The following is an 18,034-nucleotide window of genomic DNA, read 5'->3' as shown; positions in this document are numbered from 1 at the left end:
AGTTCGACAGCGTCTTTACATTTCATTTTATGCTTATATAGGCTGCTCAGTAATGCCTCGAACTTGTGTGAATAAAGCAGATAATTTCTGCTATATCTGCGGTGAAATAACTTTTATCTCACAAAAAAGGAGGATAACAGGAATGATTAAGAAAGCCTACAACTTGTATTTTGGCTGCAAGATAGGAGACCAGGACAAGAGCTGGGCACCACATATATGCTGCAATTCTTGTGGGACGGCACTGGAGCAATGGTTGAATGGAAAAAAGGCATCTATGCCTTTCGCTGTGCCAATGATTTGGAGAGAGCCAACAGATCATGTTAGTAATTGTTACTTTTGTATGGTGCCTCCAATTGTAAAAGGGCTAAATAAGAAGAAAAAGTTATCTGTGCACTATCCAAATATTCCATCGGCAATACGTCCAGTTCCTCATGGAGAGGGGCTACCAATTCCTAAAGCACCAGTATCCTTCGTGGTTGAGTCAAGTGAGGAAGAACCTGAAGCGTGTAGTCACGTGCAGTTGTAAGAGATAGCCCTTTCCTCGAATACAAGAGAAAAGCCAAGAGAAGCAAAACCGACACAAACTGAAGACAAAACTAGTGAGAATCCTAAGTATTAAAATGATTCAACTTAGCTTATGGCTATAATTTTTCTTGGTAATCCTATGCAATATATTATGCCATTTAGGCTTTATTATGTAGTCAATATCACTTGCTTTATATTTGTGGAAAGACATCTATCTATATAATTATTGTGCATTATGTAGTCATTACGCCTATAGTAGAAAACTTTCCGTTTACAGAAAAACTAGAGCCAATTGACAAATTTCATTGTTATATTTGAACTCAGAATGTGAAATTCATTAAGAAATGGATCCTTTTGTTTCCAAAACTGGCAAAGAATAAAAATTTGTTGAACAGTGTAATCAAGGGGGTGAATAAGGTTCAGGAGGGCAGAATGTTCAACATGAAACCAAAATCAAGAACATGGGAACATCACCTTAAACTAACTGGAGGAAAGTTCAAAACTAATTTCAGAAAGTACTATTTTACTGAAATAGTAGTTGATGCTTGGAATAAACTTCCAGCAGAGGTAGTGAGCCAATCAACAGTAAATAGCTTCAAACATGCTTGGGACAAGCATCAATCCATACTCAGACAAAAAAAATCATAGACAACCTACTTGGAAGTAAGCATTCTCACATAACAGGTCGTAACAGATGTCCAATGGGTCTCCTGGGACTCTGGCATGAGGTGAATCACTTTGGTAAACCTGTAGATAGTGAGAAGCCACTGTCCAAAAATGAAGCTCAGATTCATCACCATATAACCTGCAGGGGAGATGTAAGTTAATCATTACAAACTGTATACACAGTAACAGTAAGGAAGCATGACAAGAAGACAGGTACTCTTATTGCCCTGTCTAGAAGGTCTGGATCAAAGCTGAAGAGTAGCAATCAGGTAGTGGTGTGCTCTCCAGGCAGGCTCTATCATAGGAAGGTATTGTCCTGTTTAAGCCACCTACAGATGGAGCTTCCAGATAATAAAGATTTTCAAACAATTTGGCTGAACTTTTGTATTGCATAGAACAATGATGATTGAAGACATACTGATCAAACATAAAAGAGTAATTTGTCTCTAACCCTTCACTACCATCCCGCTCGTTTTCTATTCCAAGCAATCAAGCCAGTCTTCATGTGTATCAGTAAATCACAAAAGTCTAAAAAAATGTACTAATCTAAAGCACTTGGATAGCAAAATGTATTTTTTAAAAAGTGACAGTTACCTTTAGGTGAGAGTCATTGAGATTTGAATATTACAGTCATTGCTTATAATTAAGATTCTTTTGTAAAGTCTTTTTTGAATGAAGCCTCAAAAATTAACTTCTGTATCCCAAAAACATATATTTTCCAAAAGCATATATCTAATCATGGTAAATGCTGCTGTGATTGGTCTTTTACCTAATCATGTGATTAGCTGTGTCCGTAGGACACAGCGATCACCGACAGTACCGGGTGCGTGCCGCTGGGGGCACGCAGGGGATGTGTTCTGGGAGGACGTCCATGAAAGCCCTCCCAAAACTGGACAAACGTGCTGTAGCTGTCTTTCAGCTATAACATGGTTGGGAAGCAGTTAAGTAGTTTGTCAGACAAATGCTTCAATAAAAACGACATTAAACCAGGTCTGAGCACATTCAAAATTCTTGCTAAATATATTAAATAAAGCAAAGATGTAGGGAAAAAAAACAAACACTTAAGTAAACATGCTATATGTAAGGTTACACTCTAAATCATTAAACCTCTCTTTTCTAATGCAGGGGAAAACAACAGAGAAGTGAAGAAAAGGTGCAAAACATTTTCCACATTTTGTCATGTTACAACCAAAAATGTAAATGTATTTTATTTGTATTTTATGTGATAGACCAACACAAAGTGGCACATAATTGTGAAGTGGAAAGAAAATGATGAATGGTTTTCAAAAGTTTTTACAAATAAATATCTGTGGCGTGCATTTGTATTCAGCCCCCTTTACTCTGATACCCATAATATCTAGTGGAACCAATTGCCTTCAGAAGTCACCTAATTAGTAAATAGAGTCCACCTGTGTGTATTTAATCTCAGTATAGATACAGCTGTTCTGTGAAGCCGTTAGAGAACATTAGTGAATAAACAGCATCATGAAGGCCAAGGAACACAACAGACAGCTCAGGGAAAAAGTTGTGGAGGAGTTTAAAGCAGGGTTAGGTTAGTTGATTCTACAAAGTATTGACTCAGGGGGGCTGAATACAAATGCACACCACACCCTTCAGATATTTATTTGTAAACCATTTATCATTTTCCTTCCACTTTACAATTATGTGCCACTTTGTGTTGGTCTATCACATAAAATACATACATACATACATAAATACAAAATATGTTTTTGGTTGTAACATGACAAAATGTGGAAAATTTCAAGGAGTATGAATGCTTTTTCAAGGTACTGTAACTAGAGTATATGCTACTGGGAAGGGGGGATTCAAGAAATCCTATTGCTACACCCTGTAAAGACAAACCACAGGTTTACTTCAAACAATAATCACAAATTAATATACAAAGCCCAGATAGCCACCATGTACTTTGATTACTGGGTCTATAAAAGTCTATTGGATTTTCAGGTTTTGTTTACAATTGGTCTAGGTGTTTTTAATTTGTATTCTACCTCTATCTTGGCACACGTACTTCCTTTGCGGTAGTTCACATGCAGTTCAAACTAATTTAATGAATCCCAGGGAGAAACCTTATTTTTCCCCCAATACAGTCCTAATACTGCCCGTTATCACATCAGACTGGTCTTCAGACCCCTGTACCCTCTGCTGTCATAGCTCACAGGTAAGTTTGGATGCATTTATACTTTTATAATTTTCCAATTGCTATGACTAGCATTGGGACTGTTTGGGCAGCTGACTCAGTAACAACATAGCAGGGCTCAGTGCATTGCTGAGATACCTACTGTAAACGATTTTACTTGCTAAAGAATTAGTAATTACCTTCGGTCAGCTTTGTGATTTACACATCTCTGTACAGAAAATGTGTTTCCTATTTTCTGCTACAGCTTTGTAGTTATCATCAGCTCACTGGACAAAGGTTATAATTCCCATACATTAAAGTATGTATGGGTCAAAAGACACTACAAGTACAGAAATTTCCAGAATTCCAGTAAGCTTGTATCTTCCGATGCACTCTGCACAGGAATCTCAAGTAGTGTTATCAGCAGTTCTTCCCTGCTGGATTACAGAACACGTTCCTATTAAAGTGATATTAAGCAATTTATATTTTTTTAAATAACATGTTATAGATACCTGATCTGTGCAGTGGTTTTGCACAGAGCAGCCCCAACCCACCTCTTTTCGGGTCTCCCGAAGGCACTTCTGGCCCCTCCCTCTTGCCTAGCCTGGCCCCTCCCTCTTGCCTAGCCTGCTTGCTATGGAGGCACCCGAACAGGCTCACTCCCGAGCCACTGCTCTACATGTCCATTCACACACAGAACCATAGCTTGGCCCTGCTCCCTCTTTCTCCTTGGTTCACAGGCTGTCTCAGCCAATGAAGGGAGAAAATGCCCAGAGAGCGAAGGCTCTCGTGTACATCACTGGATTGTAATAGGGCTCAGATAAGTATTAGGGCTGCTGTAGACGGGTGGGTTTTTTTTACCTTCATGCTGTAGTTGAGCCGTGCAGTTTCAGCTGAAAATGTGCCCGTCATGAAGAGGGTCCACCCTTGAAACCAGTCAGTGGTTATTCAAGTTATAGACTGGCTGTACGCTCTCCAACAAAATCCACTACAGGGATTCCATCTGTGCAGTAAAAGGCTGTGCAGACCTCTTTCTGGATGTCATTTTATGTGATATAGCACGTCTATAAAGACTACACATTCAACTATTTTTAATTAAGGTTATATGAAAGTGTCACGCAGTGCCTTTGTGTGGTTTGACCTAGAGTGTTTTATAAAAATTCCCAGACTGGAGGAAGCAGCAAAGCCATGGATACTGTGTATAAGGAAATAGCAAAAGATATTGCCTATTGTAATCACAGTTACAAAAGATAACACAAAAATGACATATTCCTAAATTTCCCTGCAGCAGGATTGTAGGGCTTGAGCACTGATTGTATTTAATTGTATATTGCAGACATATCAATAATTAACTTTTTTTTTTGCCCGCACATATATTTTAAACAGTCGGCATTTGATACGGGATGCTGTGAATTTGAACCAGGAAATAGTGTTGTCATTGGTTCTGAACAAAATGTTCTCGCCTGTGTATCTCAAATTGAATTTAGTTGTTTGTCTGGAGCTCAGTTTTAAAAGGGAAGACTTATATGACCACAGGACTAATTGAAGATTTGAATGTACCTTGCCACCAACAGACACCTCTGTGTAAGCATGAATTCTGAGTCTAGAAGAAGGTCCTTCACATCACTACAAAGACAAAGTATTTTACTGTGTTAAAAGCCTGTAAATCTATCTTTTACTCAATTCATCATATTACTGCTTAACGATGTAGTGCATAACATTGAAATATTCATAGTATCAAATAATGTGTTGCTTTGGGCTCCTGATAGTAAATGAAAACCCCTCAAAATACAGGTTTTAAACCTTGAAAACGAATTCAGAACATTCTTAAAGTGGTAATAAACTCTTTTTTTTTTATTTTTACCTACGATAAGCTTATAATAAATCTGACCTGTAGGCAACATGAATATCTCCTAAATGTGCACAATTTCTAGTGTGCGGCACCCGGTGACATCACAGGTGCATGTGCCCTGAAGGAACAGCATACCAATGCCGTTCATTCAAAGCTCTGTGCCGCAGCCGTGACTCCCACACACATGCATGGGAGTGACATCATTGCAGCTCGGCCAAACAAGCGGCTGCAGCCCGCAAACCCAGAAAGAAGACTGGGTGGAGGTGGAAGCCTCTGCAGCGGTGACAGCACACTGCTGGAGGGCTTCGATTCAAGACATCTTTCATAATGTGCCAGTATGTGATGCATACTAGCACATTATGCCTTTACCTTGCAGGAGGAAATCTTTTTTGTTTTCTCTTACTTTTCTACCACTTTAAAGTACAAGTCCATGCTTTTTTTTTTTTAGCTTTGAATAAAATGGAGAGTGGTAGGACGTGTGTAAAGTTATTTCTTTGTCCCCTCTGGTGGATTTGCACGTCTAGTACAGAAGACCACACAGGACGTGAAGAGGTTTTAAACTTTCCTTACTCTGTCCAAAGTTTTATTCATTAAAAAAACAATTATTTGGCTGGAGTTTCACTTTAACATAATGACCCCTGGCTTTCACAAACATTACAGAAGTCCAATGCATTATAACCATTAACTCATCACATTTTCTGTTTACATCCACTTTAAATGCATTTTTCTGTTTGCAGACATGATTTTGGTACTTGGCAGAATCCCCTTTTAGGACAAAGTTGCTAGGATGTTTATTTTAAATACATGTGTTAAAAAAAATAAATGATGGCAGATAAAACTTAAATCCAATTACTTTTTAGTGTTTATATGGAAACTCTTTCAGCAGCCTGTAAGTGGCTGATTGTGGACAGAAGGCCAAAGCAGCACATTTATGTTATCAGCTATCATTGTACAAACAAGTTATGTCCTCCACTGACAGTATACTGAAAACATCAACACTCACTTGGTCAGAGAGTTTATCTGGTGCTGGATCAAGTTTGTCAAATCTTCATGTTCTGGATAGACACTGCAAATAAAAAATACGTTCAATTAGTCCACTTGGCTTTTGGGTTCAAAACTCATAGGGAATATTGGTAAACTGAAAGACATAAAACATGTCAGACACAATCAGCTCTGAAATCACCAAGGTCTTGCATCTCTTTTTCTACAGTTACCACAATTAAGATGCATTGGTGTTTATGCTCTGACTATACCCAATATTCAGAACTGAACAATATCCCCAACATCACCAACAGAAAAAAGTGTCTTGAATGAGAACACTCAAGGTGTCCTGAGTGTATTAAAAATATTACATTTTTGCCCTTGCTAGATAAAGCTTTGATTCCACATTGTCCAGTTCAAGTCAGAATCTGGTGTTCAGACATACAGTAACACAGACAATATTTGAGATAAATAAGGCCCAGTGTATCAGTGTTCTATTCCCAGCTTGACACATGCATATCTTGAATAACGAATAGGAATATAAACTTACACATCTGCAATGTCTAAAGAGTATTTCTCCCCCCACGGCTGGTGAAGCAGGAAAGCCTTTAACACAAGAGAGGCTCTTGGAAGCAACATGTATGGGCACCACACAGGATCTGAAAAACACAAAAGCAGTGTTTTTATTTACTGCAAGTTTCTGCTCAGTAAAACTAAATTACAGGCAGGTGTTTCAGGTTTTAGTGAACCTTTAAATCGTTAATTTGGACCAAGCTGGTCCAAACAAACTATTTACTTCACGAACAAATGCGTGTGCTATATAAATTGTATGTGGCATCAACTACGTACAGTATACAGCACTGTGCTCACGCAGTAAGACAGGAACTTGGCATCTCACTTTCAGAACAAAACCGAGCTTGGCGGAGTGCTGCACAGTCATTCAGAGGGAACTTTGTATTCTATGAATGAGTACAACATAAGTTTTCATTGGCCTCTCCACTTGAATGGCTGAGCAGTGCAGAGTAGAAGTTTCTGTCCCGCTGCTGAACATACCTGTACAGGATAGATAATGTTCATAAAGCGCTCACAGCTGTTGCATCAGTCAGTGAAGTAAAAAGTTCATTTGGACCAGATGATCCATATAACTATTTAAAGGTTCACAAAACCCGGAGATCAGTATTAATGAAGTTATTTTAAAAAAATCCATTAAATGTGTTTTCAAATTCTTGAGGGATTGAATAAATAATAAGCAATAGGGGAGACCTAATTGTATCATAGGAAAAATACACGCACACATATACATACAGTGCCTTGAAAAAGTATTCATACCCCTTGAAATTTTCCACATTTTGTCATGTTACAACCAAAAACGTAAATGTATTTTATTGGGATTTTATGTGATAGACCAACACAAAGTGGCACATAATTGTGAAGTGAAAGGAAAATGATAAATGGTTTCCAAATTTTTTTAACAAATAAATATGTGAAAAGTGTGGCATGCATTTCCCCCCCGAATCAATACTTTATAGAACCACCTTTCGCTGCAATTACAGCTGCAAGTCTTGTTGGATATGTCTCTACCAGCTTTGCACAGCTAGAGAGTGAAATTTTTGCCCATTTTTCTTTGCAAAATAGATCAAGCTCTGTCAGATTGGATGGAGAGCATCTGTAATCAGCAATTTTCAAGTCTTGCCACAGATTCTCAGTTGGATTTAGGTTTGAACTTTGACTGGGCCATTCTAACACATGAACATGCTTTGATCGAAACCATTCCATTGTAGCTCTGGCTGTATGTTTAGGGTCGTTGTCCTGCTGGAAGATGAACCTCAGCCCCAGTCTAAAGTCTTTTGCAGACTCTAAGGCTTCATGTACATGAGCAGCATCTAAATTCGAGCTTAGCAGCTTTTGGCATTTTTTTGCCAAAGCTCCTCAATTCCATTAAAAGCCTATATGTCCATGTACACATAGGCTTTTAGCAGAGATTATGAGCTGTTTTCTTATAGGATTGCCCTGTAATTGGCTCCATCCATCTTCCCATCTAACCAGCTTCCATGACCGTGCTGAAGAAAAGCATCCCCACAACATGCTGCTGCCACCACCATGTTTCACAGTGGGGGGGGGGGGGGTTGGTGTGTTCAGGGTGGTGGGCAGTGTTAGTTTTCCACCACACATAGCGTTTTTGCTTTTAGGCCAAAAATTAAAAATTTTGTCTCACCTGACCAGAGCACCTTCTTCCACCTGTTTGCTGTGACCCCCACATGACTTCTTATGGCTTTCTTTCAACAATGGCTTTCTTCTTGCCACTCTTCCATAAAGGTCAGATTTGTGGAGTGCACGACTAATAGCTGTCCTGTGGACAAATTCTCCCACCTGAGCTGTGGATCTCTGCAGCTCCTCCAGAGTAACCATGGGCCTCTTGGCTGCTTCTCTGATTAATGCTCTCCTTGCCCAGCCTGTGAGTTTAGGTGGACGGCCATGTCTTGGTAGGTTTGCAGTTGTGTCATATGCTTTTCATTTTCAGATGATGGATTGAACAGTGCTTTATGAGATGTTCAAAGATTTAAATAGTTGTTTATAACCCAACCCTTCTTTAAACTTCCCCACAACTTTATCCCTGATTTGTCTGGTGTGTTCCTTGGCCTTCATGATGCGGTTTGTTCACTAATGTTCTCTTACAAACCTCTGAGGGCTTCACAGAACAGCTGAATTTATACTGAGATTAAATTACACACAGGTGGACCCCATTTACTAATTAGGTGACTTCTGAAGGCATTTGGTTCCACTAGATCTTAATTAGGGGTATCAGCGTAAAGGGGTCTGAATAAAAATGCACGCCACACTATTCAGATATTTATAAAAACCATTTATCATTTTTCTGAGACACTGAATTTTAGGTTTCACTAGCTATATGCCATATTCATCAAAATGAAAAGAAATTAATTCTTGAAATATATCACTCTGTCTGTAATGAATCTATATACGAGTTTCACTTTTTGAATTGAATTACTGAAATAAATTATTTTTTTGAAGATTATCTAATTTATTGAGATACTCCTGTATAAACATACATACACACACAGGCTTTTGAGGTACTCCGGGATTAACACCGAAATATGCAAATAAAATTGATTAATTTAAATTTTAAAAAAAACTGGCAAAGTTCCTGTACAATAAAAGTCAGAGCATGGGATAGTCAGTATTTTGAATCTATCAAACTCTGCTTCGTGCACATGTTTAAACAAGAAACAGCAGGAGAAAGATGGCCTGACAAGTCTGCTTCTCTTCCCTATTGTCCAATCACAGTCTGGTGATGGAAAGGTGACCAAGCAGTATTGCTTAACTGCTGCAAAGACATCAAGCCACATACCAAGAGTATGCAAATCTTAGGATTGGCTGGACAAAATGACAAATCAAATGCATTTCAAATGAGTATTTAGCAGTTTCAGTTTAAACAATCGACCTAAAAATGTATTTTATAGAACAATGGTCCTTTACCAAAGTCAACATAAAAAAAGTCCACTCCATCTCATCAAATCTGAGTGCATACAAGGAGATTACAATGGTCATTGAAGTATGCTTGTTTATACAAATTGCAATAGACTGGTAAGCAGATTAAAGATTTGACTGATTTGTGCAAAGAGGCATGTAGACATTTGAGAGGATCAATGTTCATCCCAATTTTCTTAAGTAATTTAAAAAACCTGATGACAAGCCAGCAAATCAGGTGCTTGCGAATTAATTTGTTTATCTCTACGTGCTAAAGTGCAAGAGGTTTTCTGTATTCAGACGGCATAAAATGCACTTAGCATAATGCTTAATAGTTCAATAAATCCCACAGTTAATACAGCTGGCAGGCTACATACAAGTTTAACAGTAAGACAGTACTAAATGAATGCCCACACCATTGCCTGCAAGATCAGTGACCTTTAAAGTGGAAGTCCAGTCAAATACTAAATATACTTAAACATGCTTCCATCCCTATTCTAACTATCCTGTAAAGGAAAGATGCCTATACTTATTCTGAGGGCAATTCAGTCTTCACATGATTGGCTACCAGCGCCCGCTTCAGTTCGGAGGAGGGACAGCCGACAACAGATGACCTATAGTAAGCCTATAGGTGATGTCATCGCCCCAGCTCTGAAGCTGTTACTTGTGATCTCTCCTCTTCACTGAAGCTGGCCACTGGGGTGATCATGTAACTGCACCAGAGTGCCCTCAGAATAGGAAAGTATAGACATCTTTCCATCACAGCGTAGTTCGAACAGGCTAAGAATGGGGGTGGGAGCAGGCTTAAGTATAGTAAATATCTGACTGGACTTCTACTTTAACTGTCATGCTGCTTGTAATCCATTCAGCCTGGGCCATACAGAGCCCAAGAATGAGGAATGCACCACCTACATGTCATGAAAATGAAAATAATCCTCACAAAACAAAAGTATAGGAAAAATAAAAACAGAATAATGTCTAGGGGTCTACTCTTTGTCTACCACCTAGTGACACTAAGCTAAGCCTGGAGCCGGTCCCCCCTCCCCAACAGAGAGAAGAAAAAAAATGAATATTCTCAAGAATCTGACTACACAGTACTGGATATCCAACTTCAATAAGTTGAACACACATCCTAAATTCTCCAATACTGGAAAACACAATGAGGAGGATTTGTTCAAAATGGAGCAGCTCGAATCTGAAACAGCTGTGCATGGCAACCAAATCAGCTTCTATCTTTCATTTTCAAAGCTTAACTGAACTAGATGATAGAATCTGATTGGTTGACATGTACAGCTGCTCCAGATTCTGGCTGCTCCAGTTTTGATAAATTCTACCATGAGGCAGATTTACTGAAAAAAAAAAAAATTAAAGTGGTTCTAAGGGCAGAAGGTTTTTTTTAAACTTCTGGGTGCAGCTCACCCCACAGCCCCCGGAAAGTTACCTGAGCCCCATCTCAATCCATTGATGTGCACAGGAGCCTCAGTTGTCCCAGGACTTTCTCTCCTCATTGGCTCATGCAGAACCAGGAGCCGTTGGCTCCTGCTGCTGTCAGCCACAGTCAGTGAGCCAATGAGAAGAGAGAGGGGGCAGGGCCGAGACACACTCGGATTGTGAATGGACAATGTCCATTTACAGGAGTGCAGCTTGGGAACGAGCCTGCTGGAGTGCTCCTATAGCATAGGTTTGCTATTGGGGGTGCTCAGCAGGTGGACAAAGCCAGGACCGCTGGTGGAGGACCCAAAAAAAGAAGAGGATTGGGCTGCTACCATTGCACAGAGCAGGAAAGTATAATATGTTTCTTATTTAAAAAAAAAATGTTAACCTTTAGAATCACTTTAGGAATTTGCTGGAAAAAAAAACTGTATATTCGCTTCAATCGACCAATCATGCGAAAAGCATATGCATGACTGGCTATTCAAAGTGATCAAGAATTTGCTTTTTACATGATTGGATAAATGAAGAGAAGATTTGCACAATTATTTTTCAGTGAATATTCTTGACTTTTTTTCAGTAAATCAGCATCACTGTATACCGACTACATAAAGCAGAGTCTCCAGAACAGTAATCACTTAAAAGGTTGTTGAAACTTGAGTTATGTCAGTTCTGACCAACTTGTTAAAAATATATATAGAATTTAAGCCCACACAATGGCCACATAGGTGCCATATCATACACAAGGGGAAACTGCCGAAACAAATGTTCCTACATAGAGAGGGTAGGAATGAGAGTTCACAAATTTTCCGCATTGTGTACATGTTCCTGCATTTGACAGGTGAAGTTTCATGCTTGACTGTGCCTATGTCCACAAACAAACATGGATTTTATATTACCTATTAGCTCTTGTTCATCCATTCTGAAGTTTGAAGACTTCATAGACATCTCCAGTACTCTGATGCAGCCGTCATCACAGGCCAGGATGACCTTGTCTGAGGAGCACCAGTCTACATCCAAGACTCGATAATTCACATTCCTTCCAGTACGAAGGTTGCTCACCATCTGAATCTAATGGACACAGAATGTAAGCATTATATACACAACACAATGTTCAGAAAATAAATTCTTAGTCTCTACCTGCAGGGAAATGCAGAATAATGTGTAAAAGACAACAGATCGTTTTACAGACTCTGGTGACTGACCCCATAGTGATCACAATGGTAACAATCTTACAACATTGCATTTTACTCTGCCTACGTTTGCAAAGATTTCTACTAACTTTTGTTTTCATTATGTTAATTGATTTTAATTATTTTAAAGTGCACATCATACATAACATTTTTTCATCTGTCGTTTGAACAACAGTGACACCTGCAGGACAATCAACAAAATAACTGCAAAGTAAAAAATGAATTGCCTTTTGAGCATTACAAACTTTCTTTTTCTAGCAATACTCGGATGTCAGACATGAGAATTTACAGTTACTTTCAGTTACATATATTTTTAAATTATATATACATGAATGTATCCTGATTCTGGAGCAGTTGTGCATAGTAACAAGCTTCTAGCTTTAGCATGTTCAGTTAAAGTGTTACTAAAGCCACAACAGTAACATCAGTCTGTATATGTAGTAAAGCATGCTTGCAGAGGCGGACTGACAACTCATGGAGCCCCCGGGCAATAGGGGATCATGGAGCCCCTGTGTCCTCGCCCACACTCAAAAAAGCCTATGAAAAAGGTACCAGGGGCATCTCATGGGGCCCCCTACTGACCCCGAGCCTTCGGGCAGTGCCCGAGTTTCCAATGGTCAGTCCGCCCCTGCATGCTTGTTATACTCACTGAGGAATCTAAGGGGTTAATCCTCTGCATTGTGTCAAAAGACTATTTGATCATGACTTCTGATTCTCCTCTTGTTCAGAAATCCACCTGATAAGACAGACTGAACACGTAGCCACATGCACATGCTCAGTTTAGTGTGTATTGCTTGAGAGGTTTTTTTTTTCTTGGGAGAGTGCATATGATCCGCACAGGGCCAATCAGCACTGTCTAGACAGAGGTCAGGGGTTCTATATCCTCCTAGAGCAGAAAAAAAACTCCTCCTACAAGTGTTAACCAGTGCTCTGCTGAAGTCACAAGACTACTCTAACAGCAGATGAGAAAATGTATTTAGCAGTTTATATTTACTAAAATAATTGCATTTCCATGTTCTGTGTACTGTGGGAGACCAGATATAGTGAATGCAGGGTCCTGGGTTTAGTAACACTTTAAGTTTTGAAAGTAAAAACTGGAAGCTGATTGGTTACTATTCACCGCTGCTCCAGATTGTTTTTTTTTTGTTTTTTGTTTTTTTTTTTTACACAATTCTTAGCAAATTCCCCTCTTGGAATTTTAAATACGGTTTATAAAAAAATAACAAACAGTTACCTCTTTGGTATCCCAAACCTCAGCTCCGTCATTATACAGCACAATTAGCTTCTGATTCCCTTTTCCTGGAGCAAATCGGATTTTCCGCACACAGTTTCGGTGTGTAGGTACTCCCCTAAAATAAATGAAAGAGCATAGAAAATTGCTCACAGCTTAGCACACATTACAATACATGATAGCTATCACAGTATGCGTACAAAAGGTCACTTATCCCATTAACCCACTTAGAACATTACATTTAGTACCAGGCAGCAATAAAAGGCGCTAACTGCTGATGAATTTTAATTAGAAATGAATCTGGGTGAACAGATGCATTACAGATCAATGGGTTTTTCCTCAGCTTTCAGGAGAACACATATTTGTAGATTTTAATCAGAGGCTTGTTCAACATAAAGCACCACATTAAATGAGATACAATAATGTGCTTAAACAATTACCATGATAAATACTCTTCTAATGTCTCATAGTTTAGACTCAATTTCAAGTCACAAGGATGCTGCATCATGATAGGTAATACATATGAAAGAGTTTTCACGTCAATTGGAACCTTCTAATTTCTCCCCTTCACGGAAAAAAATCTGTTTGGTTGCTGCGGGTAAGAAGAATACTTTTTCACACTTTAATAAACAAGGTCTGCTGCCCTGCTGCTCAGTGGGTCCCTAACTTGCGGTCAATTTTTCCAGCTATACCTCATATGAAAAAGTCAAAGCTGACAAGCAATGATGTCAGGTTGTATAACCCATGTACAAGCTGCCATAATGTATCTTTCCTGTCCCCCTTCAAGTACAAGTCAAAGCTGACAAGCAAGGATGTCAGGTTGTACAACCCATGTACAAGCTGACATAATGCATTTTTTGTCCCCCTTCCAGTGCTGCCTGCTAACCCCACTTGGTGCCTGTGCAAAAATGTCACTATTAACATAGAAACCCCCCCCAAGGCCTAGGCTTTATCACAGCTTGCACAGGTCATGGCCATAAGATTCATGGCAAGAAACGAGTATAAAACACTACCAGAAAGAGAAATAATTTTGTGGTGTACGCTAATGGCACTAGAGGAGGGCATTGCTGTAGAAGGGTACAAAAGCTTCTGCTCTCAGTGTATGCAATCATAACTGCATCAATGACATAACATTAGTTTACAGTGTTACTAAACTCACAACAGTAAGATCAGTCTGTATATGCAGAAATCATGCTTGCTATACTCATTGTAGAACCTAAGGGGTTAATCGGCAGCTTTGTGTAAAACGGATGTTTGATCCTGCCTTTTCTGATCCTCCCCATTTTCCACGTTCCCCATTTTGTCTCCTGATAGAATAGAGCCTTGAGGACACTCTGCACAGGCTCAATTTGCTGTGTGCTGCTAGACAGTTTTTTCCTTTCTTTTGGGAACATGTGATCAGCACAGGGTCAATCAGCACTGTCCAGACAGAGGGTCAGGGGTTATACAGCCTCATAGTGCAGTAAGAGGAGAATGAAAACTCCTCCTACAAGCTTTAACCAGTGCTCAGCTGGACACTGATAGAAGTCGCAAGACTGCTCTAACTGCTGATGAGAAAAGGTTTTTAGCAGTTTATATTTACTAAAATAATTGCACTTTTATGTTCTGTGTACTGTGGGAGACCAGATATAGTGAATGCAGGGTCCTGGGTTTAGTAACACTTTAAGGGTCACTCAAAACTGACATTTCAGTTTTTGGTTATTACAATCATAGAAAAAAAAACATTGTCAAATTTAAAAATGATAAAAATATGAAATAGGGTTTCAAACATCCTTCCTCAGCTGTGCTTCTAATATAAACTGTAGATAGATTTACATTGACAGTCTTGAATAAAGAAATAATAATGCCTCTTACCTTGACATACGACCTTTTAGGTCCCAAAAATTCAGGTTCCCATCAACATCTCCCAAAACCAAGATGTCACCTTTCCAAGCAATGCATGAAATGCTACCCATGCTGCCCTGCAGAACACAAATACAATTCTGCTCAATTCAAAATTGCTGAAAACCAGGCATATAATTTGCTTTGTAAAATATTACAATAACCCCCTATCATTTAATACATTTAAATGCAATCATGCAGTAACCTTCCCTCTCCCATACAGGTGACTGATACCAGACAGATGCAGTTTACTACTACATAGTATTATGGGGGCATAGAGACCCATCAGAAAGTCTATATAAATAAATTAGCTGTTTAACACTGTGTGTGTGTGTACTGATCAGCCATAACATAATGACCACTGACAGGTAAAGTAAATAACGGATAATATTTTGTTGCAATGGTACCTGAAAATGGGTGGGATATTTTTTTAGCAGCTAGGTAATTAACATGTTGTCCCAGGTGTTAATGTGCTGAAAGCATGTGGGGGAAAAATGGGCAAGTTTGTCAAGAGCTAAATTGCAATGGCTAGGTGACTGTGTCAGAGCATCCCCAAAACAGCAGCCCTTGTGCAATGTCCCTGGTCTGCAGTGGTCAGGACTGACCAAAAGTGGTCCACGGAAGAAAAAATGGCAACAGGGTCACAGGCAGCCAAGGCTCATTGCTGCACATGGGAAGCAAAGGCTGGCCTGTGTAGTCCAAGCTACTGTAACTCAAATTATTGAAAAGGTTAATCCTGGTTCTGATAGAAAGGTGCCAGAACACAGTGCATTTCAGTTTGTTTCGTATAGGGCTGCGTAGCTGAAGACTAGTCAGGGTGCCCATGATGACCCATGTCCACAGCCAAAAGTGTCTACAATGGACACATGAGCATCAGGACTGGACTACAGGAGCAATGGAAGAAGGTGGCCTGGTCTTATGAATTCAAGAATGATTTGAAGAACACAACAGGTTCGAGGTTCTGACATGATCTTCAAATTCTCCAGATCTCAATCCAATTGAGCATCTGTAGGCTGTGCTGGAAAAACTATTCTGATCCATGGAGGACCCACCTCGCAATGTATAGGACTTAAAAGGCCTGCTGCTGACAGCTTGGTGCCAGGCACCACTGCATACATTCAGAGGTCTAGTGGAGTCTATACCTCGAAATGCTACAGTCATAATATTATGGAGGGAGGGAGAGAGGGAGAGGGAGGGAGAGAGGGAGAGGGAGGGAGAGAGAGAGAGGGAGGGAGGGAGAGGGAGGGAGGGAGAGAGAGGGAGGGAGGGAGGGAGAGAGAGGGAGAGAGAGGGAGGGAGGGAGGGAGGGAGGAGGAGGAGGGGGGAGGGAGGAGGGGGGAGGGGGGAGGGGGGAGGAGGAGGGGGGAGGGAGGGAAGGGGGGAGGGAAGGGGGGAGAGAGAGAGAGGGAGAGAGAGAGAGATTTTATTTTTTAACAAAAATAAGTTTAATCATTAAAAAAAAAGACACCAGCCTGCTGCAGACAGCATTTCCTCCTACTCCCAGCAATTACACTGAAACATTGTAACTTTGTTTTCTTGATTTTTTAAAAACAAGGTGACAAAATACGTAAACATAGAATAAAAATACTAATGTACAGGCTGCAGATTTATATAATTGTGTCATCTATGATCGAAAGAGCAGGGCCCTTGAACCCCTCGTGTATCACATTGTATTGGTATTGTTCTGTCACATGTTCTGTCTCCCTTTGTAATGTACAGCGCTGAGTAAACTGTTGGCGGTTTATAAATACTGTATAATAATATTAATAATCTATGAGCCTGTGTCTTAGCCCAGTAAGTGAATGCTGGCTTGTGTGATGCCGATAAAAGATTAGCAAACACAAATGCTCCTGTGCTTGGGGATGGACTAGATGCAGGCTACAATCACATTAAGAATGTCCTGGAACATGCACACCTTGCTGCCCTCAATAGACCGGGGAAATCCAAATATACTAAATGAAGAAAGAACAGAGGGCGCGCAGGCCTAGTGCATTACCATAAAAAATGTTTAAGAAGAAATAAAGTACCGGTAGGTGTTGTACAAACAAACAATAAAGTCAAGGCACATCATAAAAGAACAGCTGGGTCAACACCACGCTGAGTAACAGTCCGCAAAGTGTAGACATCCAATAGGCTGACATGTTTCAAGGACTTGGTTCTTCCTCAGATTCCCTATTGGATGTCTACACTCCCTATTGCGGACTGTTACTCAGCGCGGTGTTGACTAAGCTGTTCTTTTATGATGTGCCTTGACTTTATTGTCGTTTGTGAGTACAACACCTACTTTATTTCTTTTTAAACATTTTTTTATAGTAATGCACTAGGCCTGTGCGCCCTCTGTTTGTTCTTTCCTGATAAAAGATTGTCTGTCCTGAGCAGAAAAGGAATATGAAGGCATTTTCTAGGGTATTGTAAGTGTTCTGACTTGTAATAAATACCTGAAGAAGCGTTACCCTTCCACAACACTTAGTATGCCTGAATTTACCATATAAAATATATATGATGTTTGCATTAATGGTTTATTCTTCACAGCACAAAGCATCTTACATATAAACAGCAAAAGTTTTCAATCAAGACTGTCCATGCTCACATAAGTTTTAAGGTCTTGCTATAATCTGCTGCTTTCCCATGAGCACCATTAGACTGAAAGC

The 18,034-nt window shown here is 39.7% G+C and overlaps 1 protein-coding gene across 2 annotated transcripts in view; it reads right to left on the bottom strand.

Moving 5' to 3' along the window:
• The window catches only part of WDR11 (WD repeat domain 11), a 131,841-nt gene that overhangs the window by 17,804 nt on the left and 96,003 nt on the right, over positions 1–18,034 (bottom strand). For both annotated transcript variants that reach the window (XM_089683226.1, XM_089683228.1), the window contains exons 17-23: positions 15,357–15,463; positions 13,506–13,620; positions 11,978–12,149; positions 6,712–6,820; positions 6,184–6,246; positions 4,889–4,954; positions 1,183–1,330 (exon numbers count right to left, since the gene is read on the bottom strand). In XM_089683226.1, coding sequence (XP_089539352.1) covers positions 1,183–1,330; positions 4,889–4,954; positions 6,184–6,246; positions 6,712–6,820; positions 11,978–12,149; positions 13,506–13,620; positions 15,357–15,463 — 780 coding nt within the window. The remainder of the gene's footprint in view (positions 1–1,182; positions 1,331–4,888; positions 4,955–6,183; positions 6,247–6,711; positions 6,821–11,977; positions 12,150–13,505; positions 13,621–15,356; positions 15,464–18,034) is intronic.

The sequence above is a fragment of the Staurois parvus genome, unplaced genomic scaffold (genome assembly GCF_062004578.1).
Source record: "Staurois parvus isolate SC_StPar_1 unplaced genomic scaffold, SC_StPar_1.0 ptg000303l, whole genome shotgun sequence".
In the NCBI taxonomy this organism is placed as follows: domain Eukaryota; kingdom Metazoa; phylum Chordata; class Amphibia; order Anura; family Ranidae; genus Staurois; species Staurois parvus.
This window is presented reverse-complemented; position numbering and strand designations above follow the sequence as displayed.